At 44.9% G+C, this 24,054-nt stretch overlaps 1 protein-coding gene across 1 annotated transcript; it reads left to right on the forward strand.

Moving 5' to 3' along the window:
• The first annotated feature begins 3,542 nt into the window (after positions 1 to 3,542).
• On the forward strand, positions 3,543 to 22,683 carry LOC103183058 (xenotropic and polytropic retrovirus receptor 1 homolog). Its single transcript, XM_007900306.2, has 15 exons — positions 3,543 to 3,611; positions 5,868 to 5,919; positions 11,518 to 11,619; positions 12,458 to 12,678; positions 14,122 to 14,271; positions 14,804 to 14,887; positions 15,263 to 15,344; positions 16,516 to 16,703; positions 17,215 to 17,394; positions 18,154 to 18,328; positions 19,055 to 19,249; positions 20,203 to 20,375; positions 20,661 to 20,797; positions 21,078 to 21,287; positions 22,550 to 22,683. The coding sequence occupies exons 1-15, from the start codon at positions 3,543 to 3,545 to the stop codon at positions 22,611 to 22,613; spliced, it is 2,082 nt and encodes a 693-aa protein (XP_007898497.1). The 3' UTR covers positions 22,614 to 22,683.
• Positions 22,684 to 24,054: the final 1,371 nt, after the last annotated feature.

Here is a 24,054-nt window from a genome sequence, read left to right on the forward strand (position 1 = left end):
CACTCCCCCCCCCCCCCCCCCCGGCTCAGCCCCGCCCCCCCGGGAGCCGCTGCGCACGCACCCCCCCGCGACGCAAGGGCTCACGGTCATTGTAGTCTTTGCTTGTGCCTCTGTGTGTGTGTGTGTCTGTGTGTAGGTATGTGTGTCTCTGTGTGTATGTGTATGTGTTTGTGTCTCTGTGTATGTTTCTGTGTATGTGTATCTCTGTGTATGTGTGTGTGTTTGTGTCTGTGTGTGTGTTTGTGTCTCTGTGTGTTTGTGTCTCTGTGTGTATATGTGTGTGTGTTTGTGTCTGTGTTATGTGTATCTCTGTGTGTCTCTGTGTGTGTGTGTCTCTGTGTGTATATGTGTGTGTGTTTGTGTGTGTGTTATGTGTATCTCTGTGTATCTCTGTGTGTGTTTGTGTCTCTGTGTGTATATGTGCGTGTGTTTGTGTCTGTGTGTATGTGTATCTCTGTGTATGTGTGTGTTTGTGTCTCTGTGTGTGTGTGGGTGTGTGTGTTTGTATCTCTGTGTATGTGTGTGTATCTGCTTGTATGTTTGTGTATGTGTATGTATGTGTGTAGGTGTGTTTGTGCCCCTGTGTGTCTGCATGAGTGTCTGTGTTTGCGTCTTTGTCTGTGTGTGTGTGTTTGTCTCTCTTCCGCCCCCACCCACACTGTCAGAAATAATAATAATAATAATCATAATCCTTGCATTTGATACAGCAACTTATCACATCTTTGAGACGTCTGAAAGCGCTTTGCAGGATATACTGTCAAGCGGATTGACTGTGTATTTTGTGGGCGAAATTGTCACCACCACAGCAGCTTAGTTATTGATGACGTTGATGACAATAACATTAATCCTTACGCATTTCTTACAGCGGCTTTCGCTTCATTCAGTAGGAAGTCTCGAAACGCTTCACGGGATTTTGTGAAGTGCAATGACTGTGTGTCTTGTGGGAGAACTCCACGGCCAATTTGCCCACAAACTGCCATGAACAATCTGGGGGATTGTTGGCCAAGACTCCGGGAGAAACTCCCTTCTATTTTCAAATCGGGCCACAGGATCTTTAACGTCGACTTGAACAGATGGACAAGACCCTGGTTTAACATCTGATTGTGGGATGACACCTCCAGCAATGCAGTGCACCCCCAGTGCTGCATTGAAATGCCAGCCGAGACGCCACTGTTTCCATAATCCCAACGCGAACTTGAACCTACAACCTGCTGACTCAAAGGGCACAAGTTCTACCAACTGAGCCAGGCTGGCACCTAAAATAATATAAAATGATAATAACCCTTGCATTTGATATAACATGTTATCACTTTAATAATAACAACAAAATTACAAATTTGAGACAACTTGCGAGATGGAGGTGGACTGAGATAGGCACACACTCCATTGAACATTAAACTGTTGCCGCTTGGCTGCTGGTTATAATAAATGAACTATTTATTAAATCCATCACCCCCACCCTCGCCCGGCTCCACTGGCTCCCAATCCCTCAGAGGAGAGAATTCAAATCCTCGTCCTCTCTTTTGAGGCCCTCCACAGCTTTGCCCCCTTCAACATCTCTGACCTGCTGACCCCCTATCAATCTGTCCGCTCCAGTCTGCTCCAGGTCTTCCGCCCGACCTACCCTAATATCGGCGGCCAGGCTTTCAGCCTCTCTGCCCCCACTTTTTGGAACTCCATCCCGCAATCCCTTCTCCTTGCTCCCTCTCTTGCTTCCTTCAAGGCACGACTCAAGACCCTCCTTTTTGACCGTGCCTTCAGCCGCCCTCCTACCTCCTCTGCCCTCCTTAATCCCAACCCTGCCCCACCCCACCCATGCTCGGGTCCTGATCCCTGACTGTTCAGCGCCTTGGGACGTTTTCCTGATGAGAAAAGCGCTTTACAAATGTGATTAGGGGAACATTCCCATTGCCGTTTATAATTCTCAACCCCCATTATCATGTCTCTCCGTCTCTTCTCTCCAGAAACATGTCTAATTGCCCTTGACCCCATTGCTGTTTGTATCCATCTGCTTCAATGGCTTTTCCTGATAACTTATTCCGCAAATCGATTAGAATTAGTCTAATAAATGTTCTGTGTGACCTCCCCCCCATAGACTCCGTAAATTTTAACTGGAATCCGACTATTTGATTCCGCCACCAAAGTGAACAGTTTGCCTGAATCGGATCTCACCTTCATTAACCTCGGTAACTTCAACGTCAAGGCAGCAGGACTATCTTAAAGCATTTGCCATCAAAAATAAATTGCCGCTAACCTATTCACTCGGTAACTTCTCAAGGTCAATGATATCCTTCCCATGATTGGTAACCAAAACTGTACATCTGATCCAACTGTTTGGATGCAAAGTATAGACCACAAGGAGACAAGTGTATTGTTTGACCACATGAGGGCATTGGTGAGCTACGTTTACTGTATGTGGATTTACGCTTATAAAATAAACGTTGCTTTTTGATCTGGTACCTTTCACATCAGGAGGACGTCGCAAAGTGCCTCACAGGATTTACTGTAAAGTGCAGTAGCTGTATTTGCAGTTGAACGTGGCAACCGACGTGCACGGAGCAATACCCCACCAACAGCCGTGCAGCAAATGGTCGATTTAATCTGAGGGATTGTTGGCCGGGACACCAGGAGAAATCCCCTTCTCTTTTCAAGTACTGCCACAGGATCTTTAACATCCGCCTGTACTGGCAGCTGGACCTCAGTTTAATATCTGATCCAAAGCACTGCAGCAACAACAATACATTGCCCCCCCAGCACTGCATTGGAGTGTCAGCTTAGACGATGACTCTAAAGTTCTGACGTGGGGCTTGAATCCACGCGCCTTCTAACTCGGAGGCGAGAATGCTACCAAGTGAGCCAGGCTGACAGCCGAGGGTTGGAAAATTTTGGATGCAATACATTTGCTGCCATCTGCACAATTCAACAACAAAACAGGTCATCGTGTCCGCAAAATAAGGACAATGATGAGAAACGAGTAGGAATTATTTTCGGTGAAAGGTTGAGATGTGATAATAAAGGTTTTCAAAAAGGAGCTGGACAGGTTCATGCCAAGTGAAACAGTTTTCTAGATAAAAACAGGTAGAAGGAATTTTGTGGGAATTGGTTGCATGGAACAATAATCTAACTTCATCCCTGTTAAAACTTTTTTTTTTTACTTTACTTATAGTTCAAACACATTGGAACACACTCTTTATATGAATAAAGCAACAAACACCTGCGCTTTTAAATCCATATTGCATATTCCAGTGCACTCTGTTATGGGTGGGCTCCTTATTATTTATTGATGCTCGGCTATCTAGTTTCTGTTACCTAGGTACCTGCAGCCGGAGAGAGGTGTCAGGGATCGACGTACAGGTCTCAGCATCACCAAGTCCTTTTACACACACAGAAAAAAAAAATCCCTGGGGGGGCGTGAAAAAAAACGCACACCTCCGATTTGCCCTATTTGTCGCTCTTTCGCGGAAGAGGTTTCTTTTACTCGTTTCTTTTTCTTCTGATATGTTACCCCTGAGGATCCCTAATGCCCGGTGCTTGTCAAAGCCATGAAGTTTGCTGAACATCTGTCGGTTCACCTAACGCCGGAGTGGAGAAAACAGTACATCGACTATGAGGTGAAGTGATCTATCTGATCTGATCTGTTCGGACATTCAAGATATTTCATGGAAAAAATAATCGCTTTCGTGTGCAGTCTAGACATTTAATTGCTTTGAACAAAATCTTTGGTGGTGTGTGTGTGTGTATGTGCGCAATTTTGATATTCAGTTGTAATTCAATATCAGCTACTGTTTTTGTTTTCTAGAGAAAGGATATTTTTCTACACAATTCAAGGATACTGTACAAACATTGGGACTTGATTAGAGATGCTAATATACATATTCCTGTATAGAATACTCCTGTTCCTATGTTCCTATGCTCTGGAAGTTTGTGGGCTGTTAAAATCAAACTCTTGTCTGGTTTGCACTGAGAACTCTCAAGTGAGTCCTTAAGAGCTGCTTAATTCGATCATTTGACTACTGTCAGATTTTACTTCTGTACATTTTGCAACTATCAGTTCCGTCTTTCGTGTGCCGAGGAGAGAGCTAAAGTCGGTGGCTGATGCTGACAATATGGTAATGCTCAATATATTTTATTATATTATAATATGAAGCACAATACTGCAGAACTAATTTTAATCCTTAGAGCCCTGAGGGATGGAGGAGATTCGCTTCCCCTCAGACAAACTGGTTACGGAAATTCTAGCTGAAGCCCTATGAGGCTGAAAAAGCCCATTGATATTACAGTAATAAAACTGCATAAACATCAAAAGAGTGCAATTACTGTAATATTGACCCTAGCCGCAGGTTTAAAATAACCCCCAACAAATGGTATTAGAGCATTAACCTGATCAACATTTCCCCCTTAGTTCCCTGATCTTTTTCATTCACAATACTTTAGTTATATTGCTTTCCATCTATCCTACCTCCTTTCCATCTATTTCCCTACTGAATTTTGCTGTTAAGCTTTATGCTGACATTAACTTGTATTAGGTGTAATGTTTTCTTGAGTTTTGTGATGTAACTTTATATTTGCAATGCTTCCTTCCTCCCCATCCCCAACTCACTCCACTCCCTACTCCCGAATTTCCACTGGGATCAGAAATTGGTTTTATTGGCTGAAGAATATACTGGGAAGTCAGTTTGACAGCTCATCGAAAGGTTGAAGGATTGAAGATTGATTGGCCTGCATCTGAGATTGTCTCAATCACATATTCCTGGTTGGAACCAGGCAAATTCAACTCACTTAATAATCCGAAATGTCAGCCTCAATTATCCACTGTTTTATTCTAACAACTCAAGGACTTTTGTCCTTTGACTTTTATGATTCATAAAACCATAGGCATGGCAACAAATGGAGGCCATTTGACCCATTGAGTCCCTGCTGATGCTATGGCTTCTCCACTCTCAACCCTATTAGACCAATGCACCAAATGGTCTTCTTCTGTGCCTGACATTTCTAATTCCCTCCTCTTTCCCTATGCTCTTTTATATTGCATTTCTTCCAATACGTATCCGATTCCCTTTTTAAATGTTCTTGTGGTATTCGCTTCAGTGGCCACTTCTGGCTACTGATTATTTGGAAATATTCAGTCACACAGACTTCCTCGCCAGGGCACAAGTCTTCAAATCAGATCAAAGACAGTGCGTCCTGAGGTCTGTAAGTATTTCTTCACCACAGAGCATAGAAATGGACGCTCTGCCCTCAGGTTGTAGAAAGTGGAATCATTCGGGAAGCTTGAGAGAGAGAAAGCGATCACCTACATTGTAGAGGTATTTAGGGGTATGGTGACAGGACAGGACACTAGGATTAAATAGAGAGTAAAGCTCCCTTAAAGAAATTCTACCTTGGAAATGTATTTACCCTGTTCGTGTGAACTTTTCCATTTCTCACACAAGCTGTCCTGCCCTCTCTAAGTCAGATTTGAAACTCAGTGCCAAATTATGAGCAAGGCGAGACTGTGAGCCCATTTCCTTATGGGAAATGGGCTGAAATGACCTCAAACACACATCACTCTCACAGGACTTGCACAGGAAACGCAAAGAGGAAACTTTCATCCTATCAGTCTGGGTTGGCTTTCAACACAGACACCAGAAGTAAAAGGTCAGGGGCCAACCTACTGAGTTGTCAAAAGTACTGGTATCTCTGATGATCAGTCTCCACAGTGCAAACAGTCAACACTGCAATGTCAGTACAGTTACACAGTGAATGATCAAAGCAAGAGTCCTTGTACATCTAGGGCATAAGTAAATAAGCAGGAATTGAGGGGAGGGGGATGTTTAGTGTGTACCTACGCCAGCACACTTATATTGTTGTATGTTTCTATTGAACAGGCTCTGAAGAAGATGCTGCATGTAGCCCAGGAGCAGGCACCAGTGTCCGAAGGTAAGCACTAACCACAGGTGTTACAGAGTTGGATGGAGCTTTCGATTCCTTATCATCCACAGCAACTGAATAGGATTCTCAAAAACACAACGACTCATGTTTATAGTCAGTGCGGACTGGATGTTAGTGTTAACATTGTATGAAAGATGTTTTTATTTAAATTCTGAAAGATTTAACCATTGAAGTGCACCTGAATAATATTAATAATAATCTCTGCATTTGATATACCGCCTTACTACGTCATTGCAATGTCTCAAAGAGCTTCACAGGTTATATTGTAAAGTGGATTTGACTGTATTTTGTGGGCAAAATGCAGCAGCCAATTGCGCACAGCAATGTCCCACAAACGGCGGTAGAATGAGTGACTAATTTATATTTAGGGGAATTTGTCGGACAGGACACCGGGAGAGACTCCCTTCTCTTTTCGAATACTGCCACGGGATCCTTAACATTCACCTGAAGAGGCGTTTAGGATCTCGGTTTAACATCTCATCCGAAGCACGGCACCTCCAACAATGCAACACCCCCCAGCGCTACATTGGAGTGTCAGCTTAGTCCATGTGATTCGAAGTCCCAACATGGTGCTCGAACCCACTATCTTCTAACTCAGAGGCGAGAGCGCTACCCCTGAGCCAGGCTGTATCATCGAATGTACCTAATCAGAGAATCATAAGAGCAGACTTGAAGGGCACACACATGAGAAGGAAATAGAGAGATATAGGAGCGGAGAATAGGTGAGGTACGGACAAGTTGGGCTGAACTGGTTGTTTCCAAGCCGTAACTATTGTTGTTACGTAGGCAAACACAGCAGTTAATCTGTGCAGCAAAGATCAATGAAACGACTAGAGAAACCGAAACAAGTCAATCTGAATTCTTTTGTGAAAGGGGTAAGAGGTGGTCTGAATTTGGTTAAGGAGAGAAAGGTGTTTACTTATTTATATTCTTACGTGAATATCTGTCGTAGACACTCGGGTAACATCGCGCAAATTAGAAAATCTAATATAATGCTCGATGTCCGGCAACCATTTTATTCTCGAAATCTGTCGATAAAATACAGGGCTGCAATAAATAATTAAGCGTGTGAACGTGTTCGTACATGACTGCGACAGTCCCGTCAGGTAGAGAGGCACTGAGGTAATTAATAGTCCCGTACTACCCTAGATGAAATATGAAATCAGCCCCTCCCATCAATAATTCAACACCCAACAATCTTGGTTTACTGCAGGTGGCTACGCTTTCAAAGATTTTTTTCTGTTAAGGTAAAATAGAAGCATTGCTAAAAAGCCTTTTGCTTGACATGAAACTTTTTATGGAAACGCAAGGTTTGTGAAACAATTAGCCCAATAATAGTTTTTATAAAAAATATCTACAAGATTTGATGTTCAGAAGTGAACCCTAATAATGTGTTTAATAACCTTTACAATAAATTACTGTAATAATATGGTGGTGGGGGTGGGGGGCAGGGGGTGAATAGACCCAAGCTCAGAAAATGGGATGGAGAACGGATTACTTCAGTTACTTTATACAGAGAGCAGTGATGTGTGGAGTTAGCTACGCAGGGGGGTGAATTGTGTCAGCAAATTCAAGAGGGAATTAGATAGCTATTTGATGTCATACAATATTTAAATACGTACCTGTGTGTAGGTAGCATATATATGCAGAACTCTGAGTCTGGGTTTAAATACTCTTAAGCATGGTGATGGGTTTCCGCACGTTTCAGGTACCCATCTGACCAAAAAAACAGTTTGATAATGGAATCGATTGAGGAAAATAACAGATTATAGAATAGCATTAAATTACTATCATGTCGCAGTCGTGTACCAACACATTCACACAGATTCAATGGTACACTTTGCTCCTGTGCATTCCGAGCTTCCTACAGTAAGCACATGAATTTTGAAAATGTCTTTGTATACAGGGATCGCTGAGAGGGAAATATTCCGAAGCATTTCTGATGCATTAATTATTTAGACGCCCATCCTGCTGAATGTGGGATTTCAGGTCAGGAAGGAACAAGATACCTGAGATGGGTTTGTGATGTGTTTCAGAGCAACAATGCTCTTATGATATTTTTGGGTTCCACGTGATGGTGGCAGTAGAGCGTATCTCAGCCACTAGATTCGGTATTCCAGTCTCTGCCATAATTGTGATTTCTATAAGCTGCTTCTATAAGTACAGAACAAAGATGCAGACAGGATGCTGCCTTCCCACGGCTGTCTGTTTTGCCTCCAGACTTTGGTGTTTTATTTTCACTTTGGCAGCTTGCATAGCAACATAGGAATAGCTCGACGAAAAAAAGACCATCTCGTCCGCCTTCAACCATCCTGGGAGTCACAGGTTGCAATAATGGCGATGTTAATAGCAATTAATTCTGTACGGATTCATCCACTGTCACAGTGGAAAGCTTTGGAAACGTTAGGTTCAAAGTTGCCCAGTTCTTCCAAGCGTACTAGACATGTCAAGTCTCAAATTACTCATGTATTATTTTCCAAAATATTATTTTCTAAAAAAAAAATCAATCGAATGTGCATTTTTAAATGAATTGACTCTGTCTGCTTCCACTGTCTGTCTCCCTAGGGAGTTTGTTCCGCAGATTTACTATTCTTTCACTGAAATAGTGTTTTTGCAGATTTCAGAAATCCGTGATCACAAATCTGACTGTTCAGGCTAATCGAGGAAGATCAGATTATCTCCCATCCTCTCGCCAATAATACTAATAGGCCCCACTCTTTACCGCTCCCTGTACAAACACAAGGACTTTGTGTCAGTCCGAAATCCCAATATTTACTGTGAATTTGCAGACCTGAACCTACTTAACTGGTTGGACTCCAGCAGTACCCCAACACACACTCTGGGGTCACCAAGCCTTGGCTTGTGGCCGTCCTGTGCCTAATACTTTCCGGAATTAGATAAGCAGGATGCATCCCTTCAGGGAGGTAGTGCGCATTCCACTCCTACAATCTCTCTCTGGGATTTCCGTGTGTAGATGGGATGCATGGAATCTCAGTTTGGTTTGGATACTCTTTAACATGGTGATAGGTTTCTGCGTGTGTCCTCGCTGACCAAAAAAAAAATCTATTTCCGAATGCTGATATTCATTTTTGCTTTCAGTTCAGTCTTTTCCTTTTATGGTTAAAAAAGTTATGTTTCCTACCTCAAAAACTCCCAATTTGTCCTGAAGCCTTTACTCATTGAATATTAGGTACATTCTTAGATCTCAGATTGTAGTTGGTCATTTTTCAGTGAGTGAAAATGCGCTATACACATTGTATTGTAATGAGTGTGGACAGACAATTTGACCTGTGGGCAGCAATCAATTCACACAGGATCTACTGCTCTTGTTGGGAGTCTGAGCTGCATATCCACTGCTCTGTGAGGAAGTAATGTGTGCTAATCTCATATTTCATCTAGGCTTGTTCATTAAAGACCTATGTTCTGTGGGGATGTGCCTATGTCTACATTTCACCCACAAACTTACAGTCAATTCACTTTACACTATATTCTGTGAAGTTCTTTGAGACGTCTCGAAGACGTGATAAGGCACTGTATCAAATACAAGGATTATTATGTCTATCACTGGATTATAAAGCTGGTTTGGATTTGATGGACTCCAACTATCACATTGTAATCAGGCTGTACTGTATATCTATACACACAGAGGGTAATTAACACAGGTGGGAATGAGTTACCAGGAAGGATGATTCATTTAAGAAACAGCTTGATGCTGCACTGGAGAGACAGAAGGGCGGGCACTCAGGATGAATGAGATCAACTGGGCCGAAGGGATATCGTCATCCAAATTCATCTTGTAAAACAAATCAAACACCTGTTCCTGCCATTCTGCTCACGTAACTACATGCACAAAATCATCAGTGTGAGGTGCTCCAGCCCTGGTTTGAAGCAATGTGGAATGGGGAAGTATGAATCAGATTGCCCATTCCGCATCACTATGTAAATGTAACACTTGTTTCACAATCCAGGATCTAACAGAGCCAGAGTCTTGACTATCTTCCAGGCATCAGTCAGGCTTCCATCCACTCTCGCCTTTGATCAAATGTAGTCTAGGCTGACACTCCAATGCAGCACTGCACTGCAGGAGGTACTTTCATTTGAATGAGACATTAGACAAAGGTCCACTCTGTCTGTTCAAGTCAATGTTAAGTATTACTTAGAATTATTCGAAGAGTAAGGGTATTTCTCCCAGTGTCCTGGCCAACAATCCCCCAACCAAAATTGGTCACTCACTCAATGGCTTTTGTTGGACAATGCTGCATGAAAATTGACTGGCAATAATTACCTATAAAATACAGTCACTACAATTGACAGTACATCCTGTGAAGTGCTTTGGGACATCCTCCCAACGTGAAACACTTATAATCAAATTATTAATAATAATTCTAAGCCTCTTGCAATTCCAGTGTTTGTATGCTCGGCTATTTGTACACAAGGCATCACTGTTGAAAGGTTCCTGTCCACTGCAAAGCTTCACTGGGCAGACTGCCAACACCAGGCAGCTTTTGTTTCTCTAACCAGCTCTATACATGGCTGTGAACCTGATAGCAGGCAGGTGCAAAGGACACAGCTGTCTCAGTAGATCCTCATAGTTACCACATTGCATAAGTAATAATAATAGCAGCTTCTTGATGAATTTCATTCTCCGTCCATGTCTAACAACAATGAACACATTTGTCCTAAGAATCATGAGATCAATGTATCTGATTAACGACACAGAGCTGCTCTCGTGTCTGGGCATTACCCTGGCAGCACTTGTATATAACCTCTGTACTGAAACATTAATGGCCGAATGGGCATTCATTTCCCATGTATTATTAATCAGGCCAGAGTTTTATTTGTGCCGTGGATATTTATTTGTCCCAAAACAAATGAGTCTCCTGTAATAGACAATAGAGCTACTTGGTGGCATGTAACAAGGCAGCTGCTTCTGAACACCTGTCTGAGAAACAGGAGCTCTTCGGGGTTTGAGACTATCCTTCCAATAGGAAGGGAATTTGGTCAGAGTTGTTGGAGACGGTAAGAGGTGGAGATAGATGATGGAGTCCAGGGCAACAAAAACAATAACTTGGATTTATATAGCGCCCTCCACACTGGACGGTGTCTCAGAGCGCTTCACAGTAACCCTACTTTGAAGCTCAGATCCATTTGTATTGTGTGTACTGTGGACGCACACAATACTGGAAGTGGACTAAACAGAGTGTCCTGCGATGACCAAGTGGTTTTCTGCCCTAAATAACGTTCACTGGGTCAGCACTGTCACTACCTGCACGTTGAGGGCGTGCGCGCTGCGGATAGGAAGTGTTGCTGATATAATTTCCTGCATGTTGTTTCATGCGCACTCACCCTCGGACAGGAAGTGCTGCTGACGTCACTTTGCAAGTTGGATAACATCAGCAGTACTTCCTGCGCGTGCGTACAATGAGCAGAAAGTGACATCAGAGGCAACCAGATGGGCACCATTTTGTCACAATTTATGGGAGTTTATTAATCCGAACCAGCGTACTGGGGTTGCCCCGTAGATTGTGCACGTGACACTAACGTCCATTTTAAATGTGCCCTTGATATCTCCATCTTCCTCCACAGTTACAGAGCCGTCAGTCATTCAACGATACTACACGTCACTTGAGGAACGATTCTTCCAGATAAGTGAAAAGGAACTCACGAAAATAAACACATTTTATGCAGGTAAACCCTCAGCTGGTCAGCATGTCTCAATTCACTGTAGCTCCTAGTCCTTATGATTCCAAACCCAAAATGTGAGAGCAGTTGATAATCGCAGGACCTATACAGTCCAAGATTTGACTAAAGCTTGATGCTGAGTTAGCTGAGATAATCAGGAGCAGGATTTGGGGATACAATCAGCCTCATCACCTCTGAACTAGGAAAATCAGACAAATGTTCTAAATCCTGATCACTGTCTATTTCAAGGGGCATTGTGGATAGATGAGATGAAATGGGCCATAGGGCCTCTTCATCCGAATGAGAAGGGTTGAATTCAGCTCTGATGCGCTCAGGGGTTGAACATACTACCAGAACTTACATAAACAGTCGTGAAGTTAATCACCAATTAGTCTGAAGGATTGTTGGCCAGAGCACTTGGAGAAACTTCCCTTTTCATTTCAAATATTGTAGAATCTTGGGATCTTTTCAAGTCAATCTGAAAGCAAACAAAACCTTTGTTTAATATCTCATCTGATGAGCGTTATAAGTCATTGTCTGAAACCCTCCCATATTTGGATTAACATTTACAAATGGTCAAAGGAATTGACCATGTCAAGAGCTCAGTCTACTATGTTATTTCATGAACCATTCTATGCCATGATGCCATGGATCCATACTTGTATCTGAATACAATTGAACAAGTAGAGCAATAATAATAATAGTAATAATAACAGTAATAAAAGTAGTATCAACCAAGTCTGCTCATCGAAGCACTCTGAGACACCATCCAGAGTGAAGGATGCTATATAAATGCAAGTTGTTGTTGTTGTTGTTCAAGATATTTGTGTTTTTTTGCCCCCAGAAAAACTTGCTGAAGCACAAAGGCGATTAGCAACATTACAGAGTGAACTCGAGGTAGTCCTCGACGTACAGAAAGATGATGGATTGAAAGCCTCAGGGCATCATAGAAGGAATGTCTTCTACAGACCACACAGGCACAGGGCTCGACACAAGACCATGTGTGACTTGAAGCTGGCCTTCAGTGAACTCTACCTCAGCCTCATTCTACTGCAAAACTACCAGGTAAGAGAGCAACTGGTTCAACAGTGTTTGAGGTAATGAAGGTAATGAATGACTAAATAGACTGGAGGATTGTTAGCCAGGACACTAAGAGAAACTCTCTTCAAATAGTCTCATTCTCCCTAATGCCCTGAACAGGCAAACAGGAAACTCCATTTAGCACGTCATGTAAAAAAGACAGGAATTCCAACAATCCAATACCAATTTGATACAGCGCCTTATCATGTCTTCGAGTTGTCTCAAAGAGCTTCACAAAGTATACTGTAAAGTGAATTGATTGTATATTGTGTGGGTGAAACGCCAACATAATGCTAACATATAGTTGGCATTGCAATCATCGCAGACATAGGTTATTCCAAAGAGACGTCAGGGATTATGAAGGAGCTCATTACGGCAAAAACTAGGTCAGTGATTATATTGGACTGCATAGTTACAGCGCACAGAGGTCTCAAGCTCTAAATATTCGACTGGTGCAGGACAAAAAGCAAACCAGGCTTCATTGTGTCGAAGCGATATCAGATCTGGAGGTACTTTGCAGTGCCATCAGGTTTCATTGCTGGCAGCAACCAGACAGCAGAAAGGTGGAAAGTTCATCCAACCCATTGTTAAGAGAATCCAGATAATCTATGAGATTTAGCTTATGTTACACACAACGGACTCAGCAAACACAGCGCAGGCGTGCATCGAGGCAAGTGAGCACTTCAGATTTGGAAGAATAGTAAAGGAGATGCTAAGTATAACTAGACGTGCCATGTTCATTTTCCTTCTCTTGTGTATCATTGTTCAAAAGCCCTGAGGAAAAATGTTAAAAGGATAAAAATAATCCCTGCATTTGATATGGCGCCTTACCACGTCTTCGAGATATCTCAAAGAGCTTGGCAGAATGTACAAGCTGCAAGCCCATAACCTTTTTCTTTGGAAGTTTGGAGTGAATGCTTTGATTGGCATCAACAACAACAACATCTTATATAAAGCCCTTCAGCTCGGGTAACATCACAGAGCGTTTACAGGGATGTGGTTGGATGCTAAGCAAGAGAGAGAGAGAGAGAGAGAGACAGCGAGGGAGAGAGAGAGAGACAGGAAGGTGGCCATTGGTGTTTAAATTTGCAGAGATGCCACTCGCATACTTACCCGGACCAAACTCCGCACCCCCATCTCACCAGTTCTGGCCAGGCTCCGCATCACCGAACAGATCAACTTCAAGATCCTCACACCTGTGTTCAAATCCTTTCACTCCCTGGCACCTCCCTAACCCTCCGACCTCCTCACTCCCCAATCTACACCCCCGTCGCCTCCGCTCGACCGGCCTCCTGCTTGTCCCTCACACCCTCCGCTCCACCATTGGAAGTCGCGCATTCAGACCACTACGCCCCGAATAATATCCTATAAGCCCCGCTCACAGGGCATAGACTGACTGCCGGGTCCCACCTACTTGTTCCCTTCCAGAATCTCAACGTTACTGGTTTCTGCAAAATCCTGAAGAAATACGACAAGATGTTCGCGACAGTGCAGGGCGCGGGCTGGCGAGCTGTTCACGTGGAGATCTCCCCAGTTTACACCAGTAAAAAAATTGACCAGCTCATAACGGAGGTGGAGGTGAGAGCGGCATTTAACTGAGCCCCACGGTCACCGTCTCCTGTCTCACTACCAGCTTCATAAATCTTCCTTTTCTTCTTTATCGCCCTTTTGTATTTTCCTATCGATCCACTTCGGTGTGTCACTCAGTGAGGAAAGGGAGTCTATGTCTGAATGTGACAGGCCCCAAAATTCCACTCAGTCTTTGCCTGTAACACCGTTTTGTCTTAAAATGTAAGTCCAAACAGAATATTTGTGTGTGTGTGTGTAGATTAAAAGATACGGAGCAAGGGCGGGTAATTGAACTTGAGTGCAGATCAGCCGTGATCTTATAGAATGGCAGAACAGGTTCGAGGGGTTGAATGGCCTATTCCTGTTTCTATATCTGTGTGTGAGGAGGGGGAGGAGAAAGACTATTAGAGTTCAAGAAGGGGCTCAGAGCTTTAGTCAGCCCCAATACCCCAGTGCTAGAAGCTGCGGTGGTATTGAATTCCTCTCAGAGAAGAAAATGGAGTTTATTGTCATTAACAATAATTGTTTCCTTGCCTCCCAGTCCCTCTACACTCATCATCTGGAAGGAGGAGACCGAGCCAAGGCGATGAAGAGGTTGAGGGTACCACCCCTCGGTGTAGCGCAGGTCAGTGGATCAAACCTCCTGTGTGTGTAGTGGTGGTGGTGGGGGTGGGGGATGGGGGGGTAAAGTGGGGGTTAGGGTAAGCAAGATTGAGCCTACTCCCTCATGACATCCCTTGTAAAGAGAGAGTGGAGCTGAGTCAACTGTGGTGGACCCTGTGATCTCCTCTAAATCTTGATGGCGCCAAGATGGGTGCTTAACATAAATGGAAGTTGTTGTTGTCTGCCCTGCCCCTATAGTGATCTCTACCCTGCCACTCAAGCCTCTCAAAAAACCCTGTGTCATTTACCTTGGCTGGTGTCTCTCTGGATAGCAACTCAGAGCTTTTCAAGAATCTGTAATGACTGTCGTTAACCCACCGTGTTTTGTGCCCCTCAGCCAACCCCGGTCTGGACGACCTTTCGCGTGGGAATGGAGTGCGGATTGATCCTGGCCCTGGCTGTCCTGATCATCATCAAAGGTAGTGATCAGCCGAGCGAGCAAGTGAGCCAGCGAGAGAGCCCGGGCTCCTTAGCGAAGCTTCACTCCGTATTCTTGAGATATTTGTAAACAACACTCCTGACAGGGCCTCCGTGAATAATTCAGTGAGGCGGGCAGATCAGGTCACAGCGCAGAGCTGAAAACGGCTGGCTGCGGTAACACAGCCCAGGCTGGGAGCGAGTGGTAATTAGTCCAGAGACGATGCGTGAGAGGCTACAGGGCAAAGGTTTCGGTATTTGTTTCACAGCTTCCAGCGCAACTTCACCCCATCCAAAACACACACACACACACACACACGCCCGCATGTGGACAGCTCCTGGCTCCTGTTACTAGCAGAGGCGTAGCGTTAATAGTTTAAAGAGGACATTCGATTTTTATCTCAGCTCTAGCGTTCTCTGAAGAGGCACTTACATTCCATTAAATATTTACAGCCAGTCTCTCTCACTGGTCAGACCAAGCCTCACTCAGCTTGCTGTTATTACCGGTCAACGGTGGCCAATTATATCATTGGGGTTGGATGGGGGTGAACGGTGGTCGGGCGGATTGTTCCGAAAGCACGGAACCGGTGGCTTGACTCAAAGGCAACTCGAACCGTTGGTTCATTCGTGTTTTGGAAGTGATTCAACAACAAACGAACAGGATTTGTGCAGCACGTTTCATGTCAAGAGGATGTCCCAAAGCGCTTAATAATCAGTGTTTCGGACCTGAGCTGGGGGCCGGGAGATCGGGGAGGGTGGAGGGCAGGTGGGAAGGATGGTGACCGAAGGCACGGTCGAAGAGGAGGGTCTTGAGATGGGTCTCGAAGGAGGCATTTCGTATTTCATTTGGTACTTGTTCATTTTTGCACTAAAGGAAGGAACCTGTTTTTTGCCTCTCCTTCCCCCTCCCACCACCCTCACCCTCCAATGGGGTACATCATGTCTTGCACTATCTTGGCCAAGAGGTTGCCATTCACATGTCAGCCTTGGGGAAGCTTGAGGAGCACTCAGTGGGCTTGAGTGAGCACATAACAGCGCCTCTTTTCAGGCTGCCATTGATAACCCGAAGCTTCGATCGCTCGCTCACCATCCTTACATCTCGCTGGTGTTACTTGATTCCTGAGGTTCCGCCGCATTCATTGACTACATCTGACCTGCTCTTTCTCACCTCAGCGATCTACGTATCACAGAAAGCCAGCCTCTGGCCACTGCTGAGGATATACAGAGGGGGATTCATCATCATTGAGTTTATTTTCCTGTTGGGAATCAACATTTATGGATGGCGAAAGGCTGGGGTCAACCACACCTTAATCTTTGAACTTGACCCCAGGAACAACTTATCCCACCAGCAATTGTTTGAGGTAAGGGCAGGGACCTGGAGCATTATTACATGTCTGCACACCTGTCTCCTGGATTAAAGAGGAGTCTCACCATCATCCCTCCTTCCTCCCTTCCTACTTGAATAATCATAATAATAGTCCTTACATTTGATACAGCACCTTTCAACAACAAAAACAACTTGCATTTATATAGCGCCCTTCACGTGGTGTAGCGCCCCAGAATGCTTTATAAATGCAGGTTGCATCAGGAGCACTTTCACACAAATTTCTATGAAGTGTAGTGACCACGTATTATGAGTGGATGCAATAGCCAATTTGCACCGAACAAAAGTCTCACAAACATCCACGGCTAATTTTAACCGGGGGAATTGTTGGCCAGGGCACCAGGAGAAACTACCACCTTTCTCCCCTACCTCTGCTGACGTCTGCTATGTAGAGTTCCAGCCACCCTCTGAGATCTCCCCCCATCCTCATCGTGACTGTAGTGGGAGGGCCAGATACAGAATGTTTTTCACCCTTGTGTACCGTTCAGCTTGCAGGGTTACTGGGGATTCTGTGGTGTTTGAGCCTTCTCGCCTGCCTATTCCACTCTTCCATTCACACTCCCATGCAAGTCAACCCACTGGTGCTCTACGGATTTATGCTCTTGCTGCTCATCAACCCAACAAAAACTTTCTACTACAAGTCCCGGGTCTGGCTGCTGAAGCTGCTGGTAAGTGGGTCCACAACAACGCGCGGGGAATGATCACACTGGGCAGGAGTCACGATGAAGAGGGTACGGGAGCCGGGAATGTCCATCTCGGAGTTCAAGATTCTAAATGGCACTGATTAAACAGTTGTGTCGTAGAGACACAGAGGATGCAACACTGATTCACTAGGATTTACAAGAGTGGGAGTTAAGGAGAGGCTGCCTAGTTTGAGGCATTTTCCACTGGATCAGATGAGATTGAGAGGAGCCATGATAGACAAGTGTTAAGAGTCTGAGGGTTAACACAAGGTTAACACAGCAAAACTACTGCCTTTAGTTGGGGAATGGGTTACAAGGCGACACGGTCTCAAGGTTAGCAGCAGAATCAGGTGAGAGATTCTGCTATTTTCAATGCAGAGCATTTGTTGTTAATAATCCTTTTGTGTCACTTCCCTTCACAATTCGCATGTTCTCTATATAACAGTACAACAAACACAGCAACAACTCTGTGACCTGGAAGCACTGAGCAGCAGCTATTTTCTTAGTGCGCCTCATTATACAGCAACGGGGTCTGAATGTGTGGCTTCCAACCAGCACAACATAGGAGTCTCCCTTGGCTCCCTAGTCTATCGAGTGCTGTAAGTGAGTGCAACATGAGTAGGAACCCCAGGTTAGTTAGTAAGTCCGAAGGGGAAAGTGGCAGAATTCAGAGCTCCCGCACTAATGGGCTGAGAGTTGTTACAATGAGGTGATCTTTGGTGTTTCTATTTCTTTTGGAACCAGTTCCGGATTTGCACAGCTCCATTCCACAAGGTTGGCTTTGCTGACTTCTGGCTGGCTGACCAGCTGAACAGCCTGGGTCCTATTTTCCTCGACCTCTGGTCCATCATCTGCTTCTACACCTATGATGTGAACTGGGAGAGCGAACAGGGCTTGCTGAATCCCCCTGCAGGTAGGCGTCTGTGACTAAAAAGTGAGTGAGATTCAGACAAAGGGAAGCAACATTGGCTGGTCAACCGAGAGGGAGGGAGTGAAGGAAGAGATCTCGGATTTCCCTTGTCCTCCCTTTTAATAGATCTCATCCTTGTTCCAATAGCTAACATAGTTCCCGAGGATTATCAAATGTTCTCTGTGGCTTTAATAATAAACAAAAGTTATAATAATCCTTGGACTTGATATAGTGCCTATAGTGTTGGAACATCTCAAAAGGAATTCACAAGGAACTGCCGTCGAGGGTAGTGATTGTATCTACGGGCAAACATGGCAACCATTCACCGAATTACACGTTGTGTGTAGGAGAGTTACAAGCGTGGAATAGAAATCTGTCCCATTGAGAAAGACTTTTGCTCACTCACTTGGGAGTTCACGGTTACTAACTCCCACCTAGCCTTTGCCTGTCAGATCGTCTGGTCTTACAATTGAAGGTGCAGAATTGGGGGGAATTCTGAAATCCAGTCTCTGGTTTTCCGTCATCCCGATAAAGAACTGTGGAAAATCGTCTTCCGCATTGGAACTGAATGTACGAATCTTCTTCAGGATTACATACAGCCTCGTTTTAAGGCAATGGCGGTGGGGGCTATGAACAAGACGCAAAAAACTTTGGGCCCCAGATAGCTCTCATTCTTGCGACGCACAGTGCAGGTTCTGTATTGCTCACGTTATTCTTTTTTTATCTACTTCCCAGACGCGCTCATGCGCAACAGTTATGCCTCTGGTGTTACCTGCTTCATCCAGTGCATCCCACCCTGGATCCGATTTGCTCAGTGTCTGCGGCGATACAGAGACAGCGGAGATGCCTTCCCACATTTAGCCAATGCCGGAAAATATTCCACCGTCTTCATCATGGTGACCTTCGCTGCTCTGTATTCAACAGAGAAAGGCAAGTCACAAGCGCTCAAATGTAAAGACGGCCCTCCATAAAACGACAACAACAACAACAACAAGATTCCATTTATTGAGCGCCTTTCACATCGGGAGGACGTCCCAAGGCGCTGTACAGTTGGGTCAGGACCCGAGCAAGGGGGAAATGGTCAGGGTGAAGGGAGGGAAGGGAGGGAGCGAGGAGGGGGTAGAGAGTCGAGAGGGGAGCTGAAGGCACGGTCAAAGAGAAAGGTCTTGAGACCGGCCTTGAAGGAGGAAAGGGAGGAGGCGGCGAAGGCACTGGGGGATGGACAACCCTTCTACACTAACATCCATTCATATTAATCCTTGCATTTGATACAGCGCCTTATCATGTCTTCGCGACGTCTCAAAGCGCTTCACAGGATATACTGTAAAGTGTAGTTACTGTGTATTTTGTGGGTGTAACGCAGCAGCTAATGGCGCACAGCAGTGTCCCACAAACAGTCGTGGATTGAGTGACCAAATTATTATTATTTGTAGGGATCATTACTCCCGGGTTCCTACTTACTGCTGGGTATTCATAGGTAACGTGGCAGTGTTACTGGTCTGGTTGACCCATTACTGAAAACCATTTAAAAAGTACGTTTCCAGAGTGATTTCAATTGTAATAATGTAATAATAACAATAATGTTGACATTTGATCACATCACATCAACACAGCATCTCAAAATGCTTCACAGGATGTACTGTAGAGTGATGGCGAGTGTGTGTGTGCTGTGGGGCAAAACGCAGCTTGCTATTTGATTAAGCCCTTGGATAACCGGTCAACCCAAACCATTGACTATTTCAGCCTCCGCATGCAGTGATTGATTCGTAAAGCATTAGAGAAAACGAGGTGTCAGTGTTGCTATTGAGACTCCAGTTGCTCTTGTGCTCCAATTGGGTGAATTGGAACAGCGAGTTATCTCCACTCTGCTCTCTCTCCTTCAGATCGTTCCCAGTTGACTTTCGGTGTGAGGATTTATTTTTACCTCTGGGCCGTGACAGCTTGCGTCAGCACCATTGTCACTGTGGGCTGGGACCTGAAGATGGACTGGGGGCTGTTAGACAAGAAGACGAAGGAGAACAAGTTCCTGAGAGAGGAGACGGTTTATCGGTACAAGGCAAGTGCCCTTCACTCCCAGAGTGAATCCGAGTTGGAAACAGAATGGTTGAGGGGTCAAGGTTCACAGTGTAGGATGCCACCAAGGCTGTAAAGAGGAGGAGAAAAGACAACATAAACAACACAATTTAGTTCGTTGAAAAGCAGCTGTTTCAGGACAAATTGAAAAACATATATATATTTTTGTTAGGGAAGGCTATCAAGGGATACGGGGAAAGGGCAGGTAATTACAGGCTTTTTCTGTTCTTCCTATCTATATGTCTGAGATCTGATCTCTCACCTGCAGGCCTACTACTACTGTGCTGTGGTCCAAGATGTGATCCTGCGCATTGCCTGGGTCCTCAACATCATATTTGTTCAGATGAAGCAATCTGACGTGTCCGAGATTGTCACCACAACTTTTGGGCCCCTCGAGGTATTCAGGTAAGTGCCAGGCTTGAATCAGAGATGATCAGGAAATGATCAAGTCCACCTAGCTATTATTAAACCATTCCCAAAAGAACACCTATTGACAGTTTGGGTTTAGTGTCAGACTTAGCAACTCGTGGGACGGGGACCAATCACAGTTGTGTAGCGTGTGTAAAGGTGGGGGGGAAACAGAAAGTAATTTACTTGCTGAAGTGAGATGTTGCTCTCAGGCCCTCCTGGCCTGGCCTACCCCTCACTCTCATGGTCATTAGTGATTTTCCTGATTCCCTGATAGGCGTTTTGTCTGGAACTTTTTCCGCCTGGAGAACGAGCATCTGAATAACTGCGGCCATTTCCGAGCAGTGAGGGACATCTCCGTAGCTCCTCTATACAGGGACAACCAAGCGGCTTTGGAGAGGATGATGGACCAAGTGGACGGGGCAAGGCATGTCAGAAAGATCAAAGATGACAAGCGGAAAAGTAGCTTCTCCTTCAAACGATCAAGGTTAGTTTTGTGGTTCGTCAAGTGAAAGGTGTAATCACACACTCCGCCCACGGCGACACGAATTGCGCTCAGCACCATGACTGCTGAATTTCTCACCAATGTCTGTCAGACATCAAGTCCCGGATGAGAGCCAACTTTCTCCAAATGAACGCCAACAAGACCGAGGCCCTCCCGATTGGCTCCCGTCAGCCCCTCCACACCTCAGGCGCTGACAGCATCACCATCCATGGTTGCACACTCCACCTCGCTAAGCCAGTCCGGAACCTCGGGGGGGGGGGTCTTGTTTGACCCTCAACTCTACTTTCTACCCCACATCCGTGCCGTGACCCGCTCTGCCTTCCTCCACCTCCGCAACGTCGCCCGGCTCCGCCACGGTCCCTTCCCTCGGGCCGCGGAGACCCTCGTGCATGCACGTGTTCATTTCTTGGCTTGGCTACGCCAACCCTCTGCTCGTTGGCCTCCCCAAGTGGAATGGTGTTGGCGGTGGTCTGGGCGGGTTAAGTCGAGAAGCAGTTTGGGCTTCCAGTTTAGTCACGAGATGGCGCGGCTGAGCTGGAGAATGGTCCATTCTGTCACCAGCACAGCCCTCACTGGAGCACAGCGCCGCCCTCTGGCAGCAGCCGGGATACACAGGCCTCGTTTCCCAAACTTGCTTTTATTTTGGGGAAATATTTTATTTATTTGATACTTTACAATATTTTATTTATTTATAAACATTTTGTTTATTTTATTTTCTGACAGACTCAGAAACCCCAGCCTCCACCCACCCCCCCCCCCCCCCCCCCACTTCAGAGTCACCACACTTTTAACCAAAAGGAGCAATTGCAGCACTTCACATTTCAGGCGAGTGAGTTAACGCTGGGTGGCCTTGAAATAATAATAATAATAATAATAATCCTTACCTTTGGATATTAGCGCCTTTCACATCGTTTTCACGTGGTTTCAACGCCCTTTCACGGGCTATCTGTCAAGTGTTATGACTGCATTTTGTTGGCAAACTCCCATAAATCCTCAGATCCCCACCGTTGTATCCAAGCTTTGTGTTGCTCCCTCTGAGCTGTTCATTCATCAGGACTTTATTCCCCTGTATCACTCTGGCCTGCCCCACTGCTCCATTCCATACCAGTTGTTGAGTGCCCTGGTTTATTCCATCCTTATTCACCTACAAGACACAAAATGTGCCTCCACTTCTTTTCCAAGCCTCCAGAGAGTCCGTCCTGATGTTTTGGTGTGACTGATTTGACTTATTTTCCATTTTTCAGAGTAAAAACCTGGGAAACCAAGGTTCACATCGAAGAAACCGAAGAGGATTCGGCAAAGAGTTGAGTTAGTAACAGCGTGACCCCCCCCCTCCCCTCCTTTCACAGAGACATGTAGGAGGCTCTCTGTTCCATGTGCACCCGCCTTGACTGGTCTGGAGGGTGGAGGAGTGAAAACCGAAGATGTTAGAATAGCTCTTGTGTTTTGTCTTCTTTCCTCTCCTCCCTCTCCCGTTTTCCATTAATAAGACAGGTCTTCTGCCCCCAGCGTTCCAGGTGGCTCCAGGGAGGGGCACGAGTTGTTATGAGGCTAAAACGCAACCCCACACCCCCTCCCCAGACCTCGTTATGCAAAGGATTTATGGGTGTAAATCACTGTTGAGTCACTTTATGCACAGGACACACACGCACACCACACAGAATCAACACGCAGCCCACATGGAATCAACATGCAAACCGCACAGAATCAACACGCAACCCCCATGGAATCAACATGCAAACCACACAGAATCAATACGCAAACCATACAGAATCAACGCTCAGACCACACAGAATTAACACGCAAACCTGAGGGAATCAACACATAAACCACAGGGAATTAACATGCAAACCACAAGGAATCAGCGTGCAAACCATATGCAAACCACAGGGAATCAACACATAAACCACACGGAATTAACATGCAAGCCGCATGGAATCAACACACAAACTACTTGGAATTAGCATGCAAACTATAGGGAATCAACACGTAAACCACATGCAATCAACACGCAGACAACACACATTCAACAAGCAAATTACACGCAATCAGCATGCTAACGACACAGAATCAACACACAAATGACATGGAATCAGCACACATGCAAATAGCGTGCAAATCGCAAGGAATCAACGCACACTGCACACATCGCATGGAATCAACATTCAGCATTTCATAGGGAAGAAGAAAAAAAAAATAAAGATTTGAATTCAGGTCCAAATACATATTGGAGAACGGAGTGATATGAAATAATTATGAATGGCAATTTAACCACAGGAATGGGAAATTCTTTTTCAGCCCACGGAGATCACGGCAGTTCATGAGATCACAGCAGATCTTTTAATCACAATTCCTTGCCTTTGCTTTATATTCCTCGATAGCTTTATTTCCCAAATACACATCTACCTATATTATTATTATTATTATTACCCATATCTGCAAATATACAAATTCCCATTGATTTGCACCTTCTGTGGCACTTCTGGAGCAGTGTGTTCCATATTTGCACAAACCCTCTGTGTGAAGAAAAGACATCAAGCACCGAGTTCAAGTCTGCCTTGTAATTCGAGCAGTTCCGATCCCACACTTGTGTTGGCGTCTGATGTATATAAACGATCCCATTAAAATGACGGATCTGATTTTTGTTCAGTAGTAGTTATACAGTAAAGTTCAGTAATATTGAATTAAAACATTTGGAAGAATCCAATTACTGTCCCATCCAGTAGCTGTGTTGCTGGTTCCCTTTAGT

The sequence above is a fragment of the Callorhinchus milii genome, unplaced genomic scaffold, assembly GCF_018977255.1.
Source record: "Callorhinchus milii isolate IMCB2004 unplaced genomic scaffold, IMCB_Cmil_1.0 Scaffold8, whole genome shotgun sequence".
Taxonomy (NCBI): Eukaryota; Metazoa; Chordata; class Chondrichthyes; order Chimaeriformes; family Callorhinchidae; genus Callorhinchus; species Callorhinchus milii.

Bases quoted from the DNA above. Each gene is read 5' to 3' on its own strand.
- LOC103183058 (XM_007900306.2), top strand. From the start codon at position 3,543: ATGAAGTTTGCTGAACATCTGTCGGTTCACCTAACGCCGGAGTGGAGA. The intron at 14,272-14,803 runs GTGAGAGCGGCA...CTTGCCTCCCAG, and splicing joins AGCTCATAACGGAGGTGGAG to TCCCTCTACACTCATCATCT. The intron at 20,798-21,077 runs GTAAGTGCCAGG...ATTCCCTGATAG, and splicing joins GGGCCCCTCGAGGTATTCAG to GCGTTTTGTCTGGAACTTTT.